Source organism: Asparagus officinalis, chromosome 7, assembly GCF_001876935.1.
Source record: "Asparagus officinalis chromosome 7, Aspof.V1, whole genome shotgun sequence".
NCBI classification, from domain to species: Eukaryota; Viridiplantae; Streptophyta; class Magnoliopsida; order Asparagales; family Asparagaceae; genus Asparagus; species Asparagus officinalis.
The window spans coordinates 147,954,667-147,976,069 of record NC_033800.1 but is presented as its reverse complement, the minus strand read 5'-3'; the positions used below and the strand labels follow the sequence as shown (position 1 = coordinate 147,976,069).

General features: G+C 36.9%; 1 protein-coding gene across 2 annotated transcripts; it reads left to right on the top strand.

Moving 5' to 3' along the window:
• Nucleotides 1,524-7,786, top strand: LOC109848674 (uncharacterized GPI-anchored protein At1g61900-like). 2 transcript variants are annotated; one of them, XM_020418301.1, is made up of 8 exons: nucleotides 1,524-1,818; nucleotides 2,769-2,972; nucleotides 3,395-4,000; nucleotides 4,595-4,840; nucleotides 5,073-5,084; nucleotides 5,313-5,399; nucleotides 7,169-7,213; nucleotides 7,491-7,786. In XM_020418301.1, exons 1-8 carry the CDS (start codon nucleotides 1,755-1,757, stop codon nucleotides 7,562-7,564), a joined length of 1,338 nt encoding a protein of 445 aa, XP_020273890.1. In that variant the 5' UTR covers nucleotides 1,524-1,754; the 3' UTR covers nucleotides 7,565-7,786. The 2 variants fall into 2 exon arrangements, with proteins under 2 accessions (XP_020273890.1, XP_020273889.1); XM_020418300.1 differs by having other exon boundaries at nucleotides 1,527-1,818; nucleotides 5,256-5,399.

The window sequence follows — 21,403 nt, the reverse complement described above, 5'->3', positions numbered from 1 at the left end:
AAAAGTTTATCCTCTGCTTCTGGCAAAGCTTACATATAACAAAAAAAAACTCTGACATGATGCATTTTAATTAATATATTGATATATTACTTTAGCCTTTCTTTGTGTGCTGTAGAAGTAAAGCTGAAACACAAATTTATGCATATGGAAGTATTGAACTTGATATCATGTCAACTAAAGCTTTAACATATTTTTGCTATATGTTATTAAAAAAGATCTCTAATTTGTGTTTGTTTGATTCTTAGGGCTGGCAACGCAACTTCTGATCACAATTACGTGCCATCAATATCTCAAACTATATTTTGATCCCCAAAACACATACCTACCCCTATGATAACTCTAAAAGTCCACTTGCCATGAAGCTACACTCTAACTTTTGTAGTAAAATGAGTACTAATAGGTTTCTGACCTTTGAACCTCTTCTTTAATAGTAACCAAATCCAGACCACAAACTAGCCACATCAAAAGGAGATCTTTAACATTGAGTTTATTTACTGCTTCAACAAGACAAAATCAATATCTTTAACATTTCATACATCAAAAGGATTAGCATTTAATGGGCAGAACAAAGATTCCCAATCTTATTAGCCAGAAGCTAATTAATGAATTTAGTAACCTTACTATGATAAGCCACAAATGTACTAGAACAATTGTGAATATACTTATTTCACTATAAATCCAGAAATGAAAATGGTCTTGATGAACAAGAATGTCTGAAACTTGAGAGGAAAATTAGAAGTAGAAGCAAAGAAAAATCAATGGCCGAATAGAGCAAAGAAACATTGCAAGGAAAAAGCCACAATCATAAGAATATGCATATTTAACAGATACAGAGATTTACCATTGACGTCAGGGGAGAGGCGGCTGGGCGCTGGATCTCGAGGCTGCCGGCGGCGGTCAGGCGGCGGCCTGAGGTGAGTTCGGGCGGATCTGGACAGGGGGTCGAAGATGGAGAGCTGGAGGCTGCGGGCTGGGGGTTTGGCGGCGCTGAGCGCTGGAGGCGGTGATTGGAGGCGGCGGAGGTAGAGGAGGCGCGGAGATGACGAGGGAGTTGCGGCGAAGATGATGAGGGAGATGGGAGTTTCGGCGGTTTCAGATGAATCAGATCTAGGGTTATGACTTATGAGATAGGGCACTTGTTAAAGCTATTTATATTATGTCAAGTGCAAATCTGAACCGTTCATTCATGATCCAAAGGACATGTGAAACCCTAGGTCCATAAACTTGTTTATTTATATATGAGTAGAAGTTGTAATAAAAAATTTTGATGGGTTATATTTACAACAGGTTTAATTAATAGTATTAACATATAAAATGTTATCGAATAGTTAATAACCAGTCGAATTGAATATACCTTTAGTTAAATTCTATTCATTTATAAGCCGAATACTGAAAAATATTCATTTAGTGTTAAATGAACTGTCGGATCGAATATGGCCGAATATCTGCACGAATATTAGCCGAACTGTTTATTAAATATTTGGTTCACTTCCACCCCTAGCCATGAGTGCCCTGTGTTTGCTGGGGGGGACAAAAGCAGTTCAATGCAGCTGTACTCCAGTAGAGAGAGAGACTCTCTCTCTCTCTAACTTCTCTCTCTAAAAATTAAAACCAAGCCCCACACTTTTGCTTGAATGCATCCTCTCTGCTCCCATTAATGGCGCCAGCACCAATCCCACCATCCTTCGTCCCCCCCCAGCACTAGATAGCTACGCTGCTCTCTCCTGCAGCGGGAGAGAACTCAAGCGGAGGTGATGGCTGGAAAAGCTCTCCCATTTCCCAATCTGAGGCTTATCAGGGCCTTCCTCTTGCTCGCAGGTCAGTGATCCCTCGTTCCCTTGATGGGTTTTTCTTCTTTTGGTGATTTTAGCAGGAAAGTTGGGTTCTTTGCTGTTCTTTGAGGGGTTTTGTGAGATGGGTGTTGGGGATTTGCTGGTATTTTGGGTCGTTGTTGTGTTGGGGGAAAAAAGAAAAACGAAAAAAAAAGAAAGGAAAGAACTTATTCCATCTTCGTCTCTGAATCCCAATGAATCCTTTGATCTGCAGGGACTACATACAATCTCCACAGTTTCATATTTTCATGTAAAGTAGAAGATGATCATGAACTTTAAATTTGTGGATGTGGAATTGAAAAAAAAAAATCTAAGCTCACTTAGATAGATCATCAGCACACTTGCTTGGGTATTTGGAAAGAACTTACTCCATCTTCGTCGCTGAACCTATCTCATTCTACGAAATTCATACAGTTCGATTGGCTTTTGCAGTTTGCCCTGCATTTAACTTGATAGTTGGTTCTAAACATTGTCGAATGATAATTATGAAATTGACAATAATCATGCTGGACCACTGGTTTACTTAGTGACCTCTTTTCTGATAGTTTCTTGTTGTATGTTAGTTTACTGATGCCAGTGCACTTTGCACTTAATAACTCAGAATTCATAGTTCTAATTTGTGAGGAATCTGCTAAAAAGTTCATTTACATGGCATGCTGGATTTGAAATGTTTGTCAATTACATTCAAACTTTTGGTATCCATAGATGAGGCCTCTGAAGAGGTAAAAAAGAAAAAGAAAAAAGTGTCAATATGATAATTAGCCATATTTCCCCCCCCTATGTTATCTTGCTACGTAGAGCTTGCATCGTAAAGGACCAAGTTATAAATATCTTCTTAAAAGAGCTGTTTTTCCGTCGGAATTTTTTAACGCCATTGATGTTTCCAATTTGTTTTGCGTTTGAGCTAAAGAGCTGGTTATGTGATGTTTCTTTCAGCTTTACAAGGCCTTTGTACTTTGGATAAGTTTGTCGTTCATGGCTCTCCGCGGATGCATCTAGTGGATTTGAAAGTTGCAGACAAGAAGGATAATCCACTTCTGCCAGAAATATCTCCAAATAGTGCCCCTCAACCATTAATACCCCTTCTTGCTCCTTCACCCTTAGCACCATTTCTGTACAACAGCAGACCAAAACTATCAGGTTTACCTTACATATTGCTCATATAACTGATTTAGGGATTTTTGTCTACACACCCTTTACCTAACTCATGTATTTGCAAAACTACTACCTTCCCCAAACCTTAGTATTTGCAAACTACCCCTCAAACCATGGACTTTGAAAAGAGTTACCTTCAAATCAACAGATCATCAATTTTGTTGGATATGGTGAATAAAAATTTGACTACTTTGTCAATAGATCTACATTATACCTTCAAACTGGCCTATCAAAGTTGATGATTTGTTGATTTGGGGGGTACTTTTGCAAATGCTGAGTTGGGGGGGGGGTAGTTATGCAAATACGCATGATTTGAGGGGTATATATAAAAAATACCTTTATACCTTTAATTTAATACTGCACAGAACATGCAAAAAGATCGCTAACCATCGACACTTTTATTGTAGGACAATGTACGTTAAACTTTACTGCTGCTGACAGTTTGATAAGGACAACTGCAGTTGATTGTTGGACATCTTTTGCTCCATTTTTAGCCAATGTAATTTGCTGCCCCCAGTTGAGGTCCACTGTACAAATTCTTATAGGACAATCAAGCAAAGAAACCGGGTTGCTTGCTTTGGGTGGCACACATGCTAATTATTGCCTATCGGATGTTGAGCAAATTCTAGGAAGCCAGGGTGCTAGTTATGAACTTCAGAAAATTTGTTCGATCCACCCATCAAATCTTACTGAAGGGTCCTGCCCTGTGAAGGATATCAATGAGTTCGAGAGTAATGTTGATTCTTCTCAACTTCTAGCTGCTTGCAAGAAGGTTGATGCTGTTAATGAATGCTGTAGCCAAATATGTCAGAATGCAATACTTGAAGCTGCAACGAAGATTTCATTGAGGGATGGTGGTTTACCGAGCATGGATATTGCTCGTAGTTTGCCTGAGCATTCATCAAGGTTGGAGGACTGCAGAAATGTTGTCCTCAGATGGATTTCAAGTAGGATTGATCCTCTATCTGCTAATAAAGTACTTAGAAGGATATCTAACTGCAATGTGAATGGAGGTAGTTTTTAAAAATTTCCTTTTTCTCGGTTAAAAATGTCCACTGCTTGAGTTCTTTTTGTTTATTTGATAACCAAGACCAGCAAAGCTATAACATCAATTCTGTTTTCTTTATGAACCACAAAAAAGTGCAATCCTTAGTCAAACTATGTTTCTTAAATTTCCACTATCTAACTAGATATTAAGCTCCTATCTTGACAAGGTCCTCCCTTCGTTTCAATAGGTATACCATATGATATTACTCAAGCTTTTCTACATATTTTGGATGGCTACATCATAGATCACTATTTGTTCTTAGACCTCGACGTGCCTACTTGTCACGATTCCCCAATCCATTGGAATTGGAAACCTTTTTCGACTAAATTCAAATCCTTAATTTTATTGCTTAGTTGGTCGGGCTTCATGCATGTGCTTTACGACCTTGTTTGCTGATTATTAAATATCACTGCATACTATCTATGGTTTCTCACTAAAATTTTTTTATTTAATTATTTCCATTATATATTGAAACATTTCTCAATTTATCTTTGGATAAAGCATAAACTTGTATGGATTTGTGAAGAGGCATCACTGATTTTATTTTCCTTTTCTACAGCTTGTCCTTTGGTTTTTCCAGATACAATAGTTGTCGCAAAAGAGTGTGGAAATGTTATCAAGAACCATACAGCATGTTGTCATTCTATGAGCAAATATGTTTCTCATTTGCAAAAGCAAAGTTTCATAACCAACCTACAAGCATTGGATTGTGCTGCCAAGCTTGGGCATCAGTTGCAGAAGATGAATGTCAGCACCAACATTTATACATCCTGTCATATTACTCTAAAAGACTTTTCACTTCAAGGTTAGTTGCATAAATACCTGAGTTCAGGACTTCTCTAAATGTTCCTTGAGTTGGTGCATTTTCATGGGAAAGCTTGGGTTATTGATGATGATGATCAATGACCTCCATGTTGCTGTATAACTTTTTGTAATATTTTTTTAATTTTTATGTATCTTCTATTGCAAGTGGCATACTAATAAACTTTTCTTGCTGTTTTTCTCATGCTGGGATTGTTCCTCCATTGATAATCCAGTTGGAACTCAAGGTAATGCATATCTTTGGCTACTTTCCAAAAGACCAATGACTATTTTATTAACTAACTTAACAGGAAACCTCTTTTGATATCATAAATTATACTACATACTGCCCTAAAATTTTCAATTTTTAACTGGGAGTTTGATCTTGCTTATTAATTTCATTTAGTACATAATTTCAGAGTCTGGATGCCTCCTGCCAAGTTTGCCTTCAGATGCAACTTTTGATCCTTCTGCAGGGATTAGTTTCACTTGTGATCTTAATGATAATATTGCTGCCCCTTGGCCTTCTGCATCTCTGGCACCTTCATCTTCCTGCAATAAGAGTATGGTCTAACTCTATCCATTTTCATTTTCATTCTCATTCACCCAAAAATTGTTGCAGATGCACGTCTCAAATTCATATGAGCATTACCTGTTTAATATATTGTTTTGGGAGTGTGAACAGCATGGGTTAATCCATGCTAAAGGGCATCATGTATGGTTTTAATTTGGTCTAATTTGTGCACCATTTTGTTTTAGAGATATGTTTCCAGTAGTCTGTTCTAAAGTTTATACTAAGGTAAATTGCATATTGATTGTGTCAAGTGTAACAATGCTAAAATTATTTGAATTGCCTAGCACAGTAAATGAATCTTTCAATTACACGACATTGAAAATTACTGACATAAATTTCTTGTCACTGGACTAAATCCCTATCAGTCGTGATCCTTGTTATATTTTAATATCATAAACTGCATGCAGATAGCATGATTTTTGTCCATTTCGACCCAATGACAATTAGGATGTATGCTTCAAAGTTTGTGATTTTCATGGGCTATAAGCTGACAACCACAGTTTTTTCCCCTACTTTTGTTCATTTCGACCTAATAACAAAGTATGTGTACTTCAAAATTCATGAATTTCATGGGTTATGTAGCCCATGATTTTTGTCCTTTTTGTTTGTTTGGGCTTAATGACAATTAAATACACGCACTTCAAATATGTGATCTCATGGGCTATAACTCATGACTTTTGTCCATTTTTTCTATTTCGACCCAATAGCAATTAAGCATCCAAACTTATAAAATTCGCAATTCTCATGGGCTATAACCCATGGTTTTGTTCATTTCGACCCAATACCAATTAAATGTGCATACTTCAAATTCGCGATTTTCATGAACACATACCATTGTTGTCCATATTTTGTTTGTTTTGATCCATTGACAATTAAGTAAACAGACTTCAAATTTTGCGACTGTCATGGATTGTAACCCACAATTTTTGTCCATTTCGACTCAATATTACTTAAGTACATTGACTTCAAGATTTGCGATTTTCATGTGCTATAACATCTTTGTTTGTTCGACCCAATGGCAATTAATACACATACGTCCAAATTCACGATTTTCATGAGCTATTGATAATTTTTTTCCTTCTCGGCCCAATGGCAATTAAGTATCCGCACTTCAAAATTCCCAATTTTCATGGGGTATACAACCTTGCGAATTTTTTCATTGTTTGTTTGTTTCGACCAATGACAGTTAGATATCCGCACTTCAAAATTCACGATTTTCATAGGCCATAATCCATGATTTTTATTCATTTTACTTCATTTCAGTCCAATGCAATTAAGTGCGCCGACTTCAAAATTCACAATTTTCATGCACTAAATGCCTAAAAATATTCTCCATTTTGCTTTCGGCTCAATGGCAATTATGTATACGCGCTTTAAAATTTGCGATTTAGATGAGCTATCACCCATTATTGTTTATTTTTCTCTGTTTCGACCCAATGACAATTTTATTTATATTTCTGCACTTTGAATTCGCAATTTTTGGTCTTTTTGGCCCAATGCAATTATGTATCCGCAATATAAATTCATGATTGTCATGGGCTTTAACCTACGATTTTGTCCATTTTTGTTTGTTTCGGCTCAATGACACTTAAGTACCCTCATTCAAAAAAGTGTATTAAGTGATCCAAAATAATCCAAAATTTCTTTGACAATTATGGAATTTTTACACACAGCATTTTATGTTCTTCAGAATAGCTAATCATCTTTCCCCCCTTTTCTTTAGTTATGTGAATAACATTTGTCTTTTGATTGTTTCAGCTGTTAGGATGCCAGCACTGCCAGCTGCAACTTCTTCACAGACTGGTAAAAATCCTAGTTACTTCTTCGTAAAGTTCCTCATATATATATTTTTAGGACAGTTTAATTTTGATCTAGTTTACTAAATGCCACATATTAGGCTTTTGAAGGTTGGTATTTTAAGTTAGACAAGTTATAGTGTACCAGTATATGTCAATCAAATTTAACACCATAATTAATAATTACCCTTTATATTAAAACTAATGATGCTGATATATTTTTTTTCCTCTATAGCACATGATAAAACATGTCCTCTGATATAAATGGTTTTATATTTTTGTAGATGGAGATAGAAGAGAAGTGAAACTCCAGCAGCTAATTATTATGTGTTTGGCTTTTATGATGCTCATCATATAATTTAAAATAAAGGTGATTTTTGTTGGTAATCTGGCATGATTCCTATTGATCCTTGTAAAGAAAGAAGTCCAAAATGAGGAAATCTAAGCGTTGTAAGTATTAGTAAGCTCTATAACTATTATGAATTCCTTAAAGATCATTCTTTTTCTTTTTTTTTCTTTTTTGGTTATCATGATCAAATGTATATTTAAATTGATCAATAAAAGCACATATTTCTTCAAATTGAGTTTTGTAATGCTTTGATTCCTTTAAGATTGGTGAATGAAAATGTTGGATGAGAAAGAAGATACGAAAGCGAAGTTCACTTAAAATTTGTTGATGAGTGAGACACGTGATATATGTTTTGCTTGAATAAAGTTTCTCAGTCGAATGTTCCACATTTATGAAAGGAAATGCATGAGGGTATGAATGAAAGAGAAATTAAGTGAGGATTCATATTTCACAAGGTTTTCATATTTTCCACTAGAAAAACTAACGGTGTGCATGGCAGCGGAAATGGTTCTCAATGTAGTCATACATAGTGCATTTTAGTGGATATTTTTACTGCAACTTTTTTTCTCCCACATTTATCATTTAATTTGTTTATTTCTACCATAGCATTGAGTTATTCTATTTGATTATGACGAACTGTTCTCTGTTAGTTCTCTAGTTAGCACATTTTGTTTGGAATTTATTGGTAATAAAAATTTGTCAAATCTTTCATGAACCTGTGTGCTTCTGTGTTATGCAGTGACACTATTTCATTAAATTGGTGTCATCAACCCATGTAGTATGTCATACAAAATGTGTGACACTATTGTGCTTTTGATCAACTTCATGTCTTCAACTAGATAACCATTCTGTATGGGTTACTTCTTTTTATCTTTTCCCCCCCTTTTGGATAAATATGTGGGACCTTTCATTTGATAATTCTAACCAAACTATAGCTATCCATAGCTTCAAAAAAAAAAATCTAAATATGGGACCTTTCATTTGAGCTCTTGCATGAGTGACCACTGCAAGGTCAGCCTCACTCATAACTGACTAATGAATAGGTTTCATGTCTAGTTTGCATTTTTAGTTTGAGATACTTGTTTTGAGTATCAAAAGCTTTTAGACTCGTGGAGAAGCTGAGTGCCGCAACTTCAGTCATGTGAGATTAGGTTAAAATTGAGGGTGGTTTTGTGAGATACCCAAAATAGGGGGGCCATATGTGTGAGATAAACTATGTTTAGGTCTTTATCTGTGGGCCTGGTCACTTCTATTCCAGGCAAGAATTAATGGTAAATTTCACAAACCATCTGAACTTTGGAATTTTGCACAAAGCCCTTCTGAATTTTATAACTCAAACAAAAATCCCATGTCTTTCTTGCTAGAACTCCAAACTCTATTAAGCCCCTATGGTTTCATCTGCGAATCTATTAAGCCCCCATGGTTTGTTTCGGCTCTATTAAGCCCCCGTTGTTTCATCGGCGAATCTATTAAGCCTCCGTGGTTTTTCCGGCTCTATTAAGCCCATGTGGTTTCATCTGCGAATCTATTAAGCCCTCATTCTTTTTTTTTTGACTCTATTAAGCCCCTGTGGTTTCATCTGTGAATCTATTAAGCCCCGTACTTTGAATTTCAAATGGGACTTAATAGATTCGCAGATGAAACCACGTGGGCTTAATAGAGTCGAAAAAAACCACGAGGGCTTAATAGATTCATAGATGAAACCATGGGGGCTTAATAGAGTCGAAAAAAACCACAGGGGCTTAATAGATTCGCAGATGAAACCATAGGGGCTTAATAGAGTTTGAACTCTTCTTGCTAAGATGGTTGTTGAATCTTGGACTTGGACTTCCACACTCTAATATGACAATGCAGTTTTCTTGGCTGCTAAATGCCCCATATTTCATTTTTGGGGAAAAGGATAATTATTTCACCAAAATATTTATTAACATAGGAAGAACCCACCTTACATTAAAATAAGATAAACAAAAAAGTTCTTCAAAAAAAGATTACATTAAGTAACTCTAATCAGTAAGTAGGTTCTTCCTTCACTAGCATACAGCAGATAAAATATCAGAAACAAAAATTTATGGGATATTTTCCCTATTTTTTCTTTTTATTTGTACAGAACCAAGCACATCATTGAATGACAAACTTCCTTTTTAAAAAAAAAGACAAATTACGGAAATTGTCACGCACTGAACAAAGGAGCAAGCATCATAACATCAGTATCTTTGCCTATAATCCCCTGTTTCCAAAGCTTAATTTGCTCCAAAACTTTCTTATAAACGCAAATCTTTGCTCTAGCAATAGAAACTGTGTAGCTGACAGTCTTCCTCGACCTCTTCAGCCTTGAACCAACCTTGATCTTCAACTTGGATACCACCATTCTTGGAGCATTAGATCTCCTCCTGCTGATTGTATCAGCCTTCAATAATTCTCTATCGATGAGGAATTGTGCTCTTCTGTGCTTTTTCTCATCTGGGTCTTCTTTAGCTACCTTAGAGTATGAGCAGCTCCTTGAGAAGTTCATTTAGAGAGAGAGAGAGAGAGAGAGAGGTTTTTCTAGTATTGAAGGCACTGGTGGTGTTTGCTTGAGGAGAAGAATAGTTGGTGGTATTTAAAGGATACAAAGCATGCATATTTGTGTCACGTGTACCTCTTAAAAAATTTGCATAGCCAACATATCAGTCAACAAAGTCATAAATAAACTATGATTAAGGGAGAATTTGATATACCTTCCTCATTTGACTCCTCTCAACTTTTTTTTAAATTATTATTATCATGACCCTTGAATGAGATCCTTTTCCAAGCTCCTCAAGACTAAACAAATTTGTTCTTGCCCCTCCGTCCAATACTAAGGTAAAAGATAAAATTATAATTTCAACCGCGATAATGTATTGCGATATTCAGAATGCAATATATATTAAATATCAAATGTATCATCAAAGAACCAAGTATTCGTTAAGATTGAGAAAATTGATGTTGCAGATAATCCGGCGGATTATAGTGTTCCCTGTTTGATCTCATAATGGCTAAACAAACTTTGTCCTTTCCTAATCTCCATTAAGCCTAGCTTTGAGACTAGAGCAAGTTAATACATAGGCCTCAAGAGGAACACCAGAACCGAGTCCGACCACCACAAGCAACGGGGCCTACCAACTCAAGAAAATAAGGAAGTAAGTAGGAAAATAAGGTCATATTGCTGATCGAAGGTTGCAATATTCAGAATTGGTGGCTAATAATTCCAATATGATGTAAGTTTTGGGCCCATTATAAGTGATAAGCAGCATATATATGATATGTGTGATAAGGACAAAAGACATCAGCTGACCTAACCTTTTAACTATCCAGCCCTACATAAATCATCAAGGAGGAATGGAGAAATTATTAGTTTACACAAGTTTTTTTAGGGGGAAAAAATGTGGATATGGGATGGCCGTTTTGTGACGTGGGGTTCATGAAAGAATATTATTGGTCTGAATCTTAGGTATAGGTGAAAATTTGTTCCAAAGAATGTCCAAAGTCAATTGCGTGATGATCAAACGTTAGAATCTTGCTTCATTTTCTTTGGAGGGAAAAGAAAAAGAATAACAAAGGGCTAGATTATGATGGAGATTTGTCATTCTTTAGTTACTTCGACCATCTTAAGTATAATGAAGGAGATTGAATGAATTGTTGATTTTCCCATTCACAATAGGAACGTATAAATAGAGTACAAGGGATTACATCAGATCCTAAATCAATGCTAATTACAATCCTCTAATTAATGATAATTATAAATAAGGAAGGTCAATGCTATCGGATCCTAAATCAATGCTATCAGATCCTAAATCAATGCTATCAGTTTGACCCTATGATTACGCTAATACCCCCCGGCAAGATCAAGTGTGGGTCCGTACTTGGCGCTTGGACTTTAAGAAACTGAACCGAGGTGAGCCAAGAGGCTTAGTAAAGATATCAGCAAGTTGATCAGCAGAGACGATATGTTGAACTTTGAGAAGACCTGAGTCAACGCGTTCTCGAACGAGATAATAATCAAGATGAATGTGCTTTGAGCGAGAGCTGATGACGGAGTTTGCTGTCATGAATGTTGCCCCAATGTTGTCACATAAAAGGATAGGTGGTTGTGATTGTGTGACACCAAGTTCATGGAGAAGTTGTTGCAGCCATGATAACTCAGCAGTCGTATAAGCAAGAGCGTGGAATTCAGCCTCCGTGCTTGATCGGGCTACCACTCGTTGCTTGCGAGAAGTCCAATTGATAAGGTTTGGGCCAAAATAAATGGCAAATCCATACTGAGAGCAACAATCATCCTTGTCAGAGATCCAACCAGCATCAGAATAAGCACGAAGCTGAGTAGAGGAGTCACGCTGCAGAAGTAGACCATGATCAATCGTACCTTTAAGGTAGCGCAGAGTAGAGGAGTCACGCTGCAGAAGTAGACCATGATCAATCGTACCTTTAAGGTAGCGCAAAATGCGTTTGGCAGCTTGCCAATGGCTGCAGAAGTAGACCATGATCAATCGTACCTTTAAGGTAGCGCAAAATGCGTTTGGCAGCTTGCCAATGGCAATGAGTAACAGTGGGGGAATGCATGAACTGACAGACGCGATTAACAGCATAGATAATTTCCGGGCGGGTAATTATGGCATACTGGAGAGCACCCACAACTTGTCTATAGAGACGTGCATCAGCAACAGGTTCACCGTCTTTCTGAAGTCGAGAACTAGGATCAGCTGGCGAAGAAATTGGCTTAGCATCAGCCATGTGACAACGGGCCAAAACATCCCGAATATACTTTGACTGAGACATAATCAAGCCAGAAGCATGAGGCAAGACTTTAATACCCAAGAAGTAGTGTAATGGTCCCAAGTCTTTCAGTGAGAAGGCATGATGAAGAAGGCTGATAAAACAACTGATGTAGCCTGAATCACTGCCTGTAAGGATCAAGTCATCAACATATACAAGCAGATAAATAGTAGTAGTGGATGACTTGTGAACAAATAGTGATGTGTCAGAGTAGCAAGCACGAAAGCCATTCGAAAGTAGAAAGGTCTTGAGCTTATTGAACCAAGCTCGAGGAGCTTGCTTGAGACCATAGAGGGCTTTGTTGAGGCGGCAAACATGGGAAGGTCGTGTCTGATCAGTGAACCTCTTGGGTTGCTCCATGTATACTGTTTCAGCCAAGTCACCATTCAGAAATGCATTGTTGACGTCAAGTTGACGAATAGGCCAGCCCTTGGATAAGGCTAAGCTAAGAACCACACGAACAGTAGTGGGTTTGACACAGGACTGAATGTGTCAAAATAATCAACTCCTTCTTCCTGATGAAATCCTTTTGCCACCAAACGAGCCTTGTACCGCTCAATTGAACCATCAACATTCCTCTTGATCCTGTAAACCCACTTACAACCAATAAGATTAGTATCACGGGGACGGGGTACAAGTGACCAAGTGTTATTACTCATTAAAGCCTTATATTCGGCTTGCATTGCCTGTTGCCAACAAAGATGCTTGCTGGCCTGACCAAAGGTGGTAGGTTCTTTGTTGGGAAGGGGATGTGGATCATTGGAGATCGGATGGCGAGTGGTGGCGAAAGTTTTGGGTTGCAATAAATTTGTGTGGGCTCGGGTGGTCATTGTGTGAGTGGTGGTGTCGGAAGGACGAAAATAGGTAGGAGCGTTGTGGTAAGGTCGAGGTGGAGGAAGAGGCGGTGTAGGTGATGTAGTGAGTGGAGTGGATGTGAGTTTGGGTGACACCGGGGAGCCAAGTGTCGTGGCAGGACATGGGTCACTATCATGGTTTAGAGGAGGTGATGGGGAAGGTGCAGCCACTGCGAGCTCAAGTAGATCAGGTGGTACGGAGGAGGATTCGAAGGAGGGTGGTGGTGGTGATAGCGCCCTGGCTTGATTGGCATATGGATATACGTCTTCATCGAACACGACATGACGAACAATGTAAGTTCTGGAGGTAGGAATGTGGATACATAGGTACCCTTTGTGTTTGAAACTGAACCCAATAAAGACACATGGAAGAGACCGAAAGTCTATTTTGTGGTGGTTGTAGGGACGCAATAAAGGGTAACATAGACAACCAAAGGTTTTGACGAAGTCATAGTCAGGGATTTTAGAGTAAAGTTTTTGGTATTAAGAGGTGTAGTTAAGAGTAGACGAGATAGTTCGGTTGTGGAGATAAGTGGCGGTAGCGAATCAGATGGTGGCTGATGACGTCTTCTCCTGCTCAATCATTTCTTCTTCTTGCAGCAGCAGACCAAGTAAATCATCAACATTAGTCTCTTCGGGTCGCATCATGAAGGAGGTAATAAAGGGGCCATACGAACTATCAAGTCCGTTCAAGATATAGCTAGTGAGATCTTCATTTGAGATAGGTTGAAGATTCTCATCAAGTGCATCAGCAATTGCACATTTCTTTTTGAAGTACTCCATGATGGATAAGGAGCCCTTCGAGAGAGATTGAAGTTGGTTTTTGAGAGCCATTCGGCGGGTCTGAGACTGAGCCTGAAACATTCGATCAATGGTAGTCTAGGCTTGATGGGCGGTGGTAGCGTGAACGACGGTGGCGAGTGCACGCTCAGAAAGAGTTGAACGAAGCCAGAGGAGTACAAAGCGGTCACAACGACGCCAAGTGATGTACTCTGGATTCGACTCGGGAGGAGTCGTAACGTCGGCGGCTTGAGGTTTGTACTGAGGAGGCGAGTCACCAGTCAGGATGTGAGCCTCCAACTCAAAGGCTTGAAGCGCTGGGAGAACAATATTGCGCCATAAAGAAAAGTTCGTCCGATCGAGCTTGACATTGATTGATGGAATCTGGAAGTTCAGCGAGGATGAGGAGTTGGCAGTGACAAGGAGTTGGCCGGTGAGACCAGTGGTGGTGCTGGTGTTGTTGGCCATAAAGTTGGAGGCGATAGGGCTGTTGTGTGCGTGAGGCAGGATCAGAAAAAAGAATTGAAGCTAAGGCTCTGATACCATATAATGAAGGAGATTGAATGAATTGTTGATTTTCTCATTCACAATAGGAGCATATAAATAGAGTACAAAGGATTACATCAGATCCTAAATCAACGCTAATTACAATCCTCTAATTAATGATAATTATAAATAAGGAAGGTCAATGCTATCAGATCCTAAATCAATGCTATCAGATCCTAAATCAATGCTATCAGTTTGACCCTATGATTACGCTAATATTAAGTAATTTTCAATTAAGAGAGTATATTTGTCAAAATGTTATAACAAATCCCTAATAATAGACTAATATCAATCACACGAAAGCACAAAAAATATCAAGAGCATAAAAATACACGGATATACATGGTTCGATTTGTAGCTTACTTTCACGAGCGAAGAAGGAGAATAGCTTTACTAACAATTTGTGAGAAATATAATGTGATGGTCTCTCAATCACTCAATCCCTAATACACCCAAAAGCCTAATACAATCTCTCTCAAATAAATGAACAAAAGAGAAAATATTCAAATAGGCTTCACAAGAGAACATCATCTTCTTGATTGGTACACTGTAGATTAATGATAATTTAATCTCAGATGACCCTGTATGTAGATCCAAAAGGTCAATTACTTGCTTCTCAAGTAAATAGAATCACAGTGTGTTGATGTTGAGTAATCAAATAGTAAAATATATTGGAGGTGAGGTTGATTATGGACCGCTCACTTCTCCGAATATCTGGTTTTGAGTTGAGTAGTTTTAGCCCGCACAAGTAGCAACTCGTGAGAGGATGAGGCTTAGTTTCCTCGTTGTACCTCCGACGATCAAGTCAGATGATGAACTTGAGTGGGAAAATGAAGAACTGTGTGAGTTTTTTTAGTGTCGTGTAGTATAATTATCAGATATTGCTTGGAAAAATAGCCTAAAAATTGCCTAGAAATGGTGTGGCCAGAATCCTCCTCTATATTGAAAATAGTACCTCTATTTATAGTGGTGCTGAAGGGGTAGAATAGTCACTTCAGCCGAGCACATGATGATAGTAAATAAGTATGAGGTGGCTATTGCGTCAGCACCTACTTTACACGTGCCGGTCGGCGAGTGGAGAAGAGATCACCTCAGCATTTAATACAAAGTGATTAGAGGCATGTCGGTGCTAACGTGATCCGATGAGTCATGAATACTATCAGGGCTAGAGGTATGATGGCGCCTGCCAAGAATTAAATGTGACGCTGAAGTCGTCCTTGTTGGCCTTCTTGTTTTGATGATGTTTAACAAACAATTTACTTCTAATGTTGTTTGTCTAGTATTTGTGTTTTCTTATTTTTTGTAGACAAACAACGTTGTTGGAGGATGGATGGATTGCGCTTCAACGATCATATCCAAAGGAGGTTGGCGGAATGTCGGTGAAGCCTTGCTATTCAAAGTTCAAGATCCAAGTTCAAGCTTCATCCGCGAGATTACCAAGTCAAGCTTATTGAAGATCAAGATCATTGCTTGGGTAATTTAGTTTAGGAATTTATATTATGTGTGTTAGTACTTTAAGCTCAATCATATACACACATACACGTTTTGGATTTTGTATATATATAGTTATATATATACATATATGTTTTGGTTTGATAGTTTTCAAGTTTTACTATGAAACAAATGAATAGAATTGGAAAATACTATTTTGTTTCATGTTTATATGCCTATATATGATTTCACCTTTAACAAGCTTATATTTAATAAAATCATATTTAGTGTTTTGAATATATTGCATAGAATATGCAATTTTATGAAAATATTGTATTTCTAGGTTATAGACTTCATAACAACATATTATATCTTTTATCAAGTCTATACAATCATTTCATAAAGTTTCAAAATGTTGTTTAAGTCAGAATATCAAAATATCAATTTTCAGGTTTTCATGTTTTTGAACATATTTGAAAATTGATGATATTTTTCATTTGGGAAGTCCTTTTTCGAAACCAGTCGTTGTAGCATGTTTATTATCATGTCTACAATCATTCCCCAAAGTTTTACATTTTTTGGAATTTATTTGATATTTTTAAACAGAGTTTTAAAATCAGGTTTTGCAGAGTATCAGTATCATTGCTGATGTCTTTTCAACTAAGCTAAGAAGTTTTTAAAGAAGTTTTTAAACAAGGTTTTAAACAAGGGTTTAAGCTTGTTTTTGTTTGGTTTAAGTTTGTTTTGGTTTGCTGTTACAAAGAGGAGTTTACAATCAGCTATTGAAGAGTTCATCTTCAACATTTCATCATCCTCTCTTTGTGTTTATAGAGAAGTTTCCTTAACTCTATTTCCTAGCATTTTTACTATTGAATTTCATATCAATTCTTATTGCTAGTTCTTATTGAGTTAAGTTTTATTTACTCATTGTTACACACACACCCACATTGAGCTTATTGTATCTTTCATACATAGTATAGTTGGGTGGTGAGAGATTGTAACTTTGAGTTGTGCTTTCATTGTGTTCTCATCTATTGTAGAGAACAAATTTATATTTGTTACATTGTGAGTGTTGTAAGGTTTTCGGTGAGCTAGAAACTGAGTGTGTAGTGAGGTTTTCGGTGAGCTAGAAACCGAGTGTGTAGTGAGGTTTTCGGTGAGCTAGAAACCGAGTGTGAGGAGTGACGTTGATCGGTGAGCGTTGAAAACCGATACTGTGAGGTGTAAACGTTATTCGGGTGAACGTAGAAAACCCGGTTGATAGTGGATTTCTCCCCGGGAGTGGGGAGCGGAGACGTAGGACGGAAGGTCCGAACTCCGTGATCATATTGCTTGTTTGAGTGTGCTTTGGCGTTCATTCATATTTATGTTCATATCTTATATCGCCATTGTCATTAGCTCATTATCTATTTCATCCACTATCTTGTTTAGATTATTTACCCTTGTGTTGTTTATATATCCTTGCATATATTTCATCATATAGGATATATCACTTTGTGTATATTGCATATTCTTGCCCATAATAGATTGTATACCTATCTTGCAAGAATATAGTTGTTAATTAATTTTTAATTGGCATTTAATCGGATTAGATTAGCATAAGACCCTAATCACCCCCCCTCTAGGGTCTAACAGTCCTTTGTCTTGGCCGAGAAGTAACGCCTTTCGAGTCGACCCTGCGAGGCGTCGAATAACTGGTCGAGTAGGCTTGTGGCAAGTCGTCTTCGATAAGAGGACCGACAAGTACTGCCATTCGAGTTGATCTAAGGAGATGTCGACTCGGCGGGTCGGCTAAGTCGAGGTCCTTGGTTACCCTGATCGTCAATCTGGTTTGAGCGGTGCATGTAGGGGGGCACATGTCCGTTACTGGCAAATGGTAGTACTTTGGCGACTGAGAACACCATAACACGGTGGAAATAGAATTTTCATATGAGTGATTATGTCAGCAAATTGAATTGTAGTAGATGTGGGATACCTAATCAATTGAACTTTCCAAATATATCTCCAAGCCAATATGATTTGAATCCTATTAAAATTCCAACCAATGAAATTAACTTGCCACATATTCAAATTGAAGCATATGACCGAGCCTAAGTATTTGAGGCAAACATCAACAAAAAATAAATTTATCTTTCCATAAGGGAAAAATAGTAAAAATTTTCATTTAGATGTCTATCTGCGAAGATAAAACTAGAGAGACAATAAAAGTTCAAAACAACGATATTACAGGGGGTCTAAGCACGATCCATGAACTCTAGAGTATGGATTTAAGTAACTCTTAAAGTCTTAGATGTGATGGTTAACGTTGAGAGTTAGGATTTTATGCTTCATAAATATATACCCTTGTTGGTTGAACACCCTTTTTAAAAATTTAGTATAAATTTCCCATAGAACTTAAATCTGGATGTTTTGTAATGTCACCTTAAAGTCTCTTCGACAGTGCTACATGACAATTCTGAAGTGTTTACATATGTGCGAAGAGTTCAGGTTATAGATATTGGTATTCATGTGCTCGCAATTATTATACTTGCAAAGCGATCAATTAAAATATAACCCATGTTTCTAAATCATAAGAACTCTGTTCAATAAACACAATGGTACATCCATAATAATAAAACTAATACACTTCATTCTTAAATTTGACAGTCAAAATGCAGCTTCAACAGTAAAAACAGGAGCAAATTCAATTGCATCAGCAGGATCTTTGCCTTGAATATGCTTCCTCCAAAGTCTAATTTTCTCAAAAAACTTCCTATAAACACAAATCATAGCTCTTGCTCTTTTGATTCTAGCTCTAACTTTGATGTTTAACTTTGATATCGCCACTTTTGTGAACAGGGGCTTCTTTCTTTTGATATCAGCCTTCTTTAGTTCTTTGTAGATGAGATACCGTGCTCTCCTGTGCTTCATTTCATCAGGATCTTCCTTATTAACTCCTGAGTAAGAGTAGTGGCTCCTACGAAGATTCATAGCAAAGCTCGTGCGCGTGCGCATGCACAAACAAACCTTTCAAGTTGAGGAGTGGTCGAACAACACGTGCACAAACACGCTTGTGCTTGAATTGAGGAGCGGTTGAACAACAGGAACTGAAACTGAATAATATAAAAAATGCACAAGAACACTTGTGATCAAATTTATTAGTTTCGAGTGTTGGAGGAAATATGAGAGGTATTTAAAGCACCAAAAACGATAGTGAGACAAAATTAAGGAATCAAGAGAGGGAGTTTGTAGGAAAGTGAGAGATCATAGGATTTGGCTCCTGATTTGAGGACTCATGCTCCTCTGCCGTCAGGCTTGAAAATTTGAAAGATGTTTTGTTCTCTTTTGCTTTCTGCCTTTGTCTTATTTTGTCTAGGCTTTTGCCAGTTAAAAAATAAAATAAAAAAAGAAGAAGAAGAAAACAGTGACGGGTTTGTTTCAAATACCGTATGAAGTATATTTTGGCTATTTTCATATACTTTTCCCCCATCATCTCTTTGATGCTGAGGGTAAAAATATGATACATAAAGAGGGGTAATGATTTTGCATCGAGTTCTTTTTACCATTGTGTTAGCATCATGGAAGCTGAGAAGAACTCTCTATGTAAAACTTGCATCAAAATTTGGACATGGATTTTCTCTCTTACATATACTTCACGATTCGATAATGCAATATTAGTTGTAACCATGAATGTCATCTCACAATTTTTATGCCTCATCGATCCTTTGCTTGCATGCTTATTTAATCACCCAGTGAAAGCGATGGATCAACATAGAGAATACTTTTACAAAATAACCTACATATGATATTATGATCGATCTAAATAAATGAAAAATAAAATAAATTATGCAATACTTTTAAACATTCAACAGTTTTCAGTGATTGCTACATTGTTCACATAACTTCAAGCTCTACTTATTCCACTTCTAATGAGGTGTTTCCTGAAACCTGAAACCTGTATACAAGATGGCACTGATCTACTAGTATCCACTTGACAAATCATTGCTTATGCCTCAGAAAGTCTTGTGTCGACGAGCTTAATCTAATATTACTTAAAAACAGCAACGCATCAACCGGTTAAGTCTCATCATGGAAGATATTTTTTTCATTGTCCAAAAACTTTATTAAAACACCCCTAATATATGTTACATTTTCAAACCAAACGTGTGGTCAAACAGTTAATTTTCTTCGGCTTTTTCGCTGAACTGCGAGGCCTCGTTTGGTACGCGGGAATGAAGTGGAATGGAATGGTCATTCTCACTTCTCGTTCCTTCCTACCAAACACACCCTCTTTTTTGAAGTTGGAATGCTCATTCACACTTCTCATCAATTCCCAATTTATGTGGGAATGAGCATTCCCAATGAAATGATAGGGAATGAGCAATCCCACTTAAATGAGAATCAATAAAAAAATAATTTTAAAATACGTTCATTCCCACTTTACTTTATAAATTACACCCAAACGTGAGAATGAGAATAACTATTTCATTCTTACATTAATTCTATTCTATTTCTTCTTCCATTCTATTCTCATTTTAGTTCATTCTCGCGTACCAAACGAGGTAATTTATAATTTTCAAAATGTTTTAATAAAATTTTGAATTTGTAGGGGTGTTTTTGTAATTTTAAAACTTGGAAGATATTTTTTTCAATGTCCAAAAACTTTTAGGTGCTGGCTAATATATATATTTTAGATTTCTCTACAAAATAAAATAAGTAAAAGATTTGAATTATATCAAACGTATATTCTTTATCTAATAACATGTTAAGTCTCATTATGGATAGGATAAATCATTTAATTATAATTTTAAAGAAGATAAGAAAATTAAAATAGATTAGGATAACAATATAATATTTAAAAAAATTAAGGGTAATATTGACCATGAAAAGATTTTTCTCAACTCGATAGGATAAATTATTTAGTTATAAATTCAAAGAAGATAGGAAAATTAGAATAGATTAGGATAATAATATAATATTTAAAAAAATTAAGGATAATATTAACTATGAAAAGATTTTCAACAACTTGTACTTTTAAAAGAAGTACGATATGATATGATATCATATTATATGATTTTATATTTTGGAAACAAATAAAAATTTGCTTTTTCTTAATAAAAAATTAACTAAAATAACAAATCAAAATATCTACTCGCGTAATCCGTGGGCCCCACCTACAACTGCACACACTTTTCTCATATAAACCAATCAGAACACGCCTAATTCGTGGGGCCCACTTTCAAGTCCTCAGGTACATATTCGGGGTGCTGTTGAAAACGGGTGCCTCTAACAATTTCCTTATAATTCCCATCGCTCTCTATCTCTGTTAAATAATCGTCTCGTTCCTAAACCCTCCCCCTCTCTTTACTCTTCTTTTTTCTAGGGTTAGGGTTTTCTCCAAAACCCACCCTTTTTTTTCCTCTTCAATTAATTTCGAATTAGGGTTTCAAGATGATGCAACAACCTC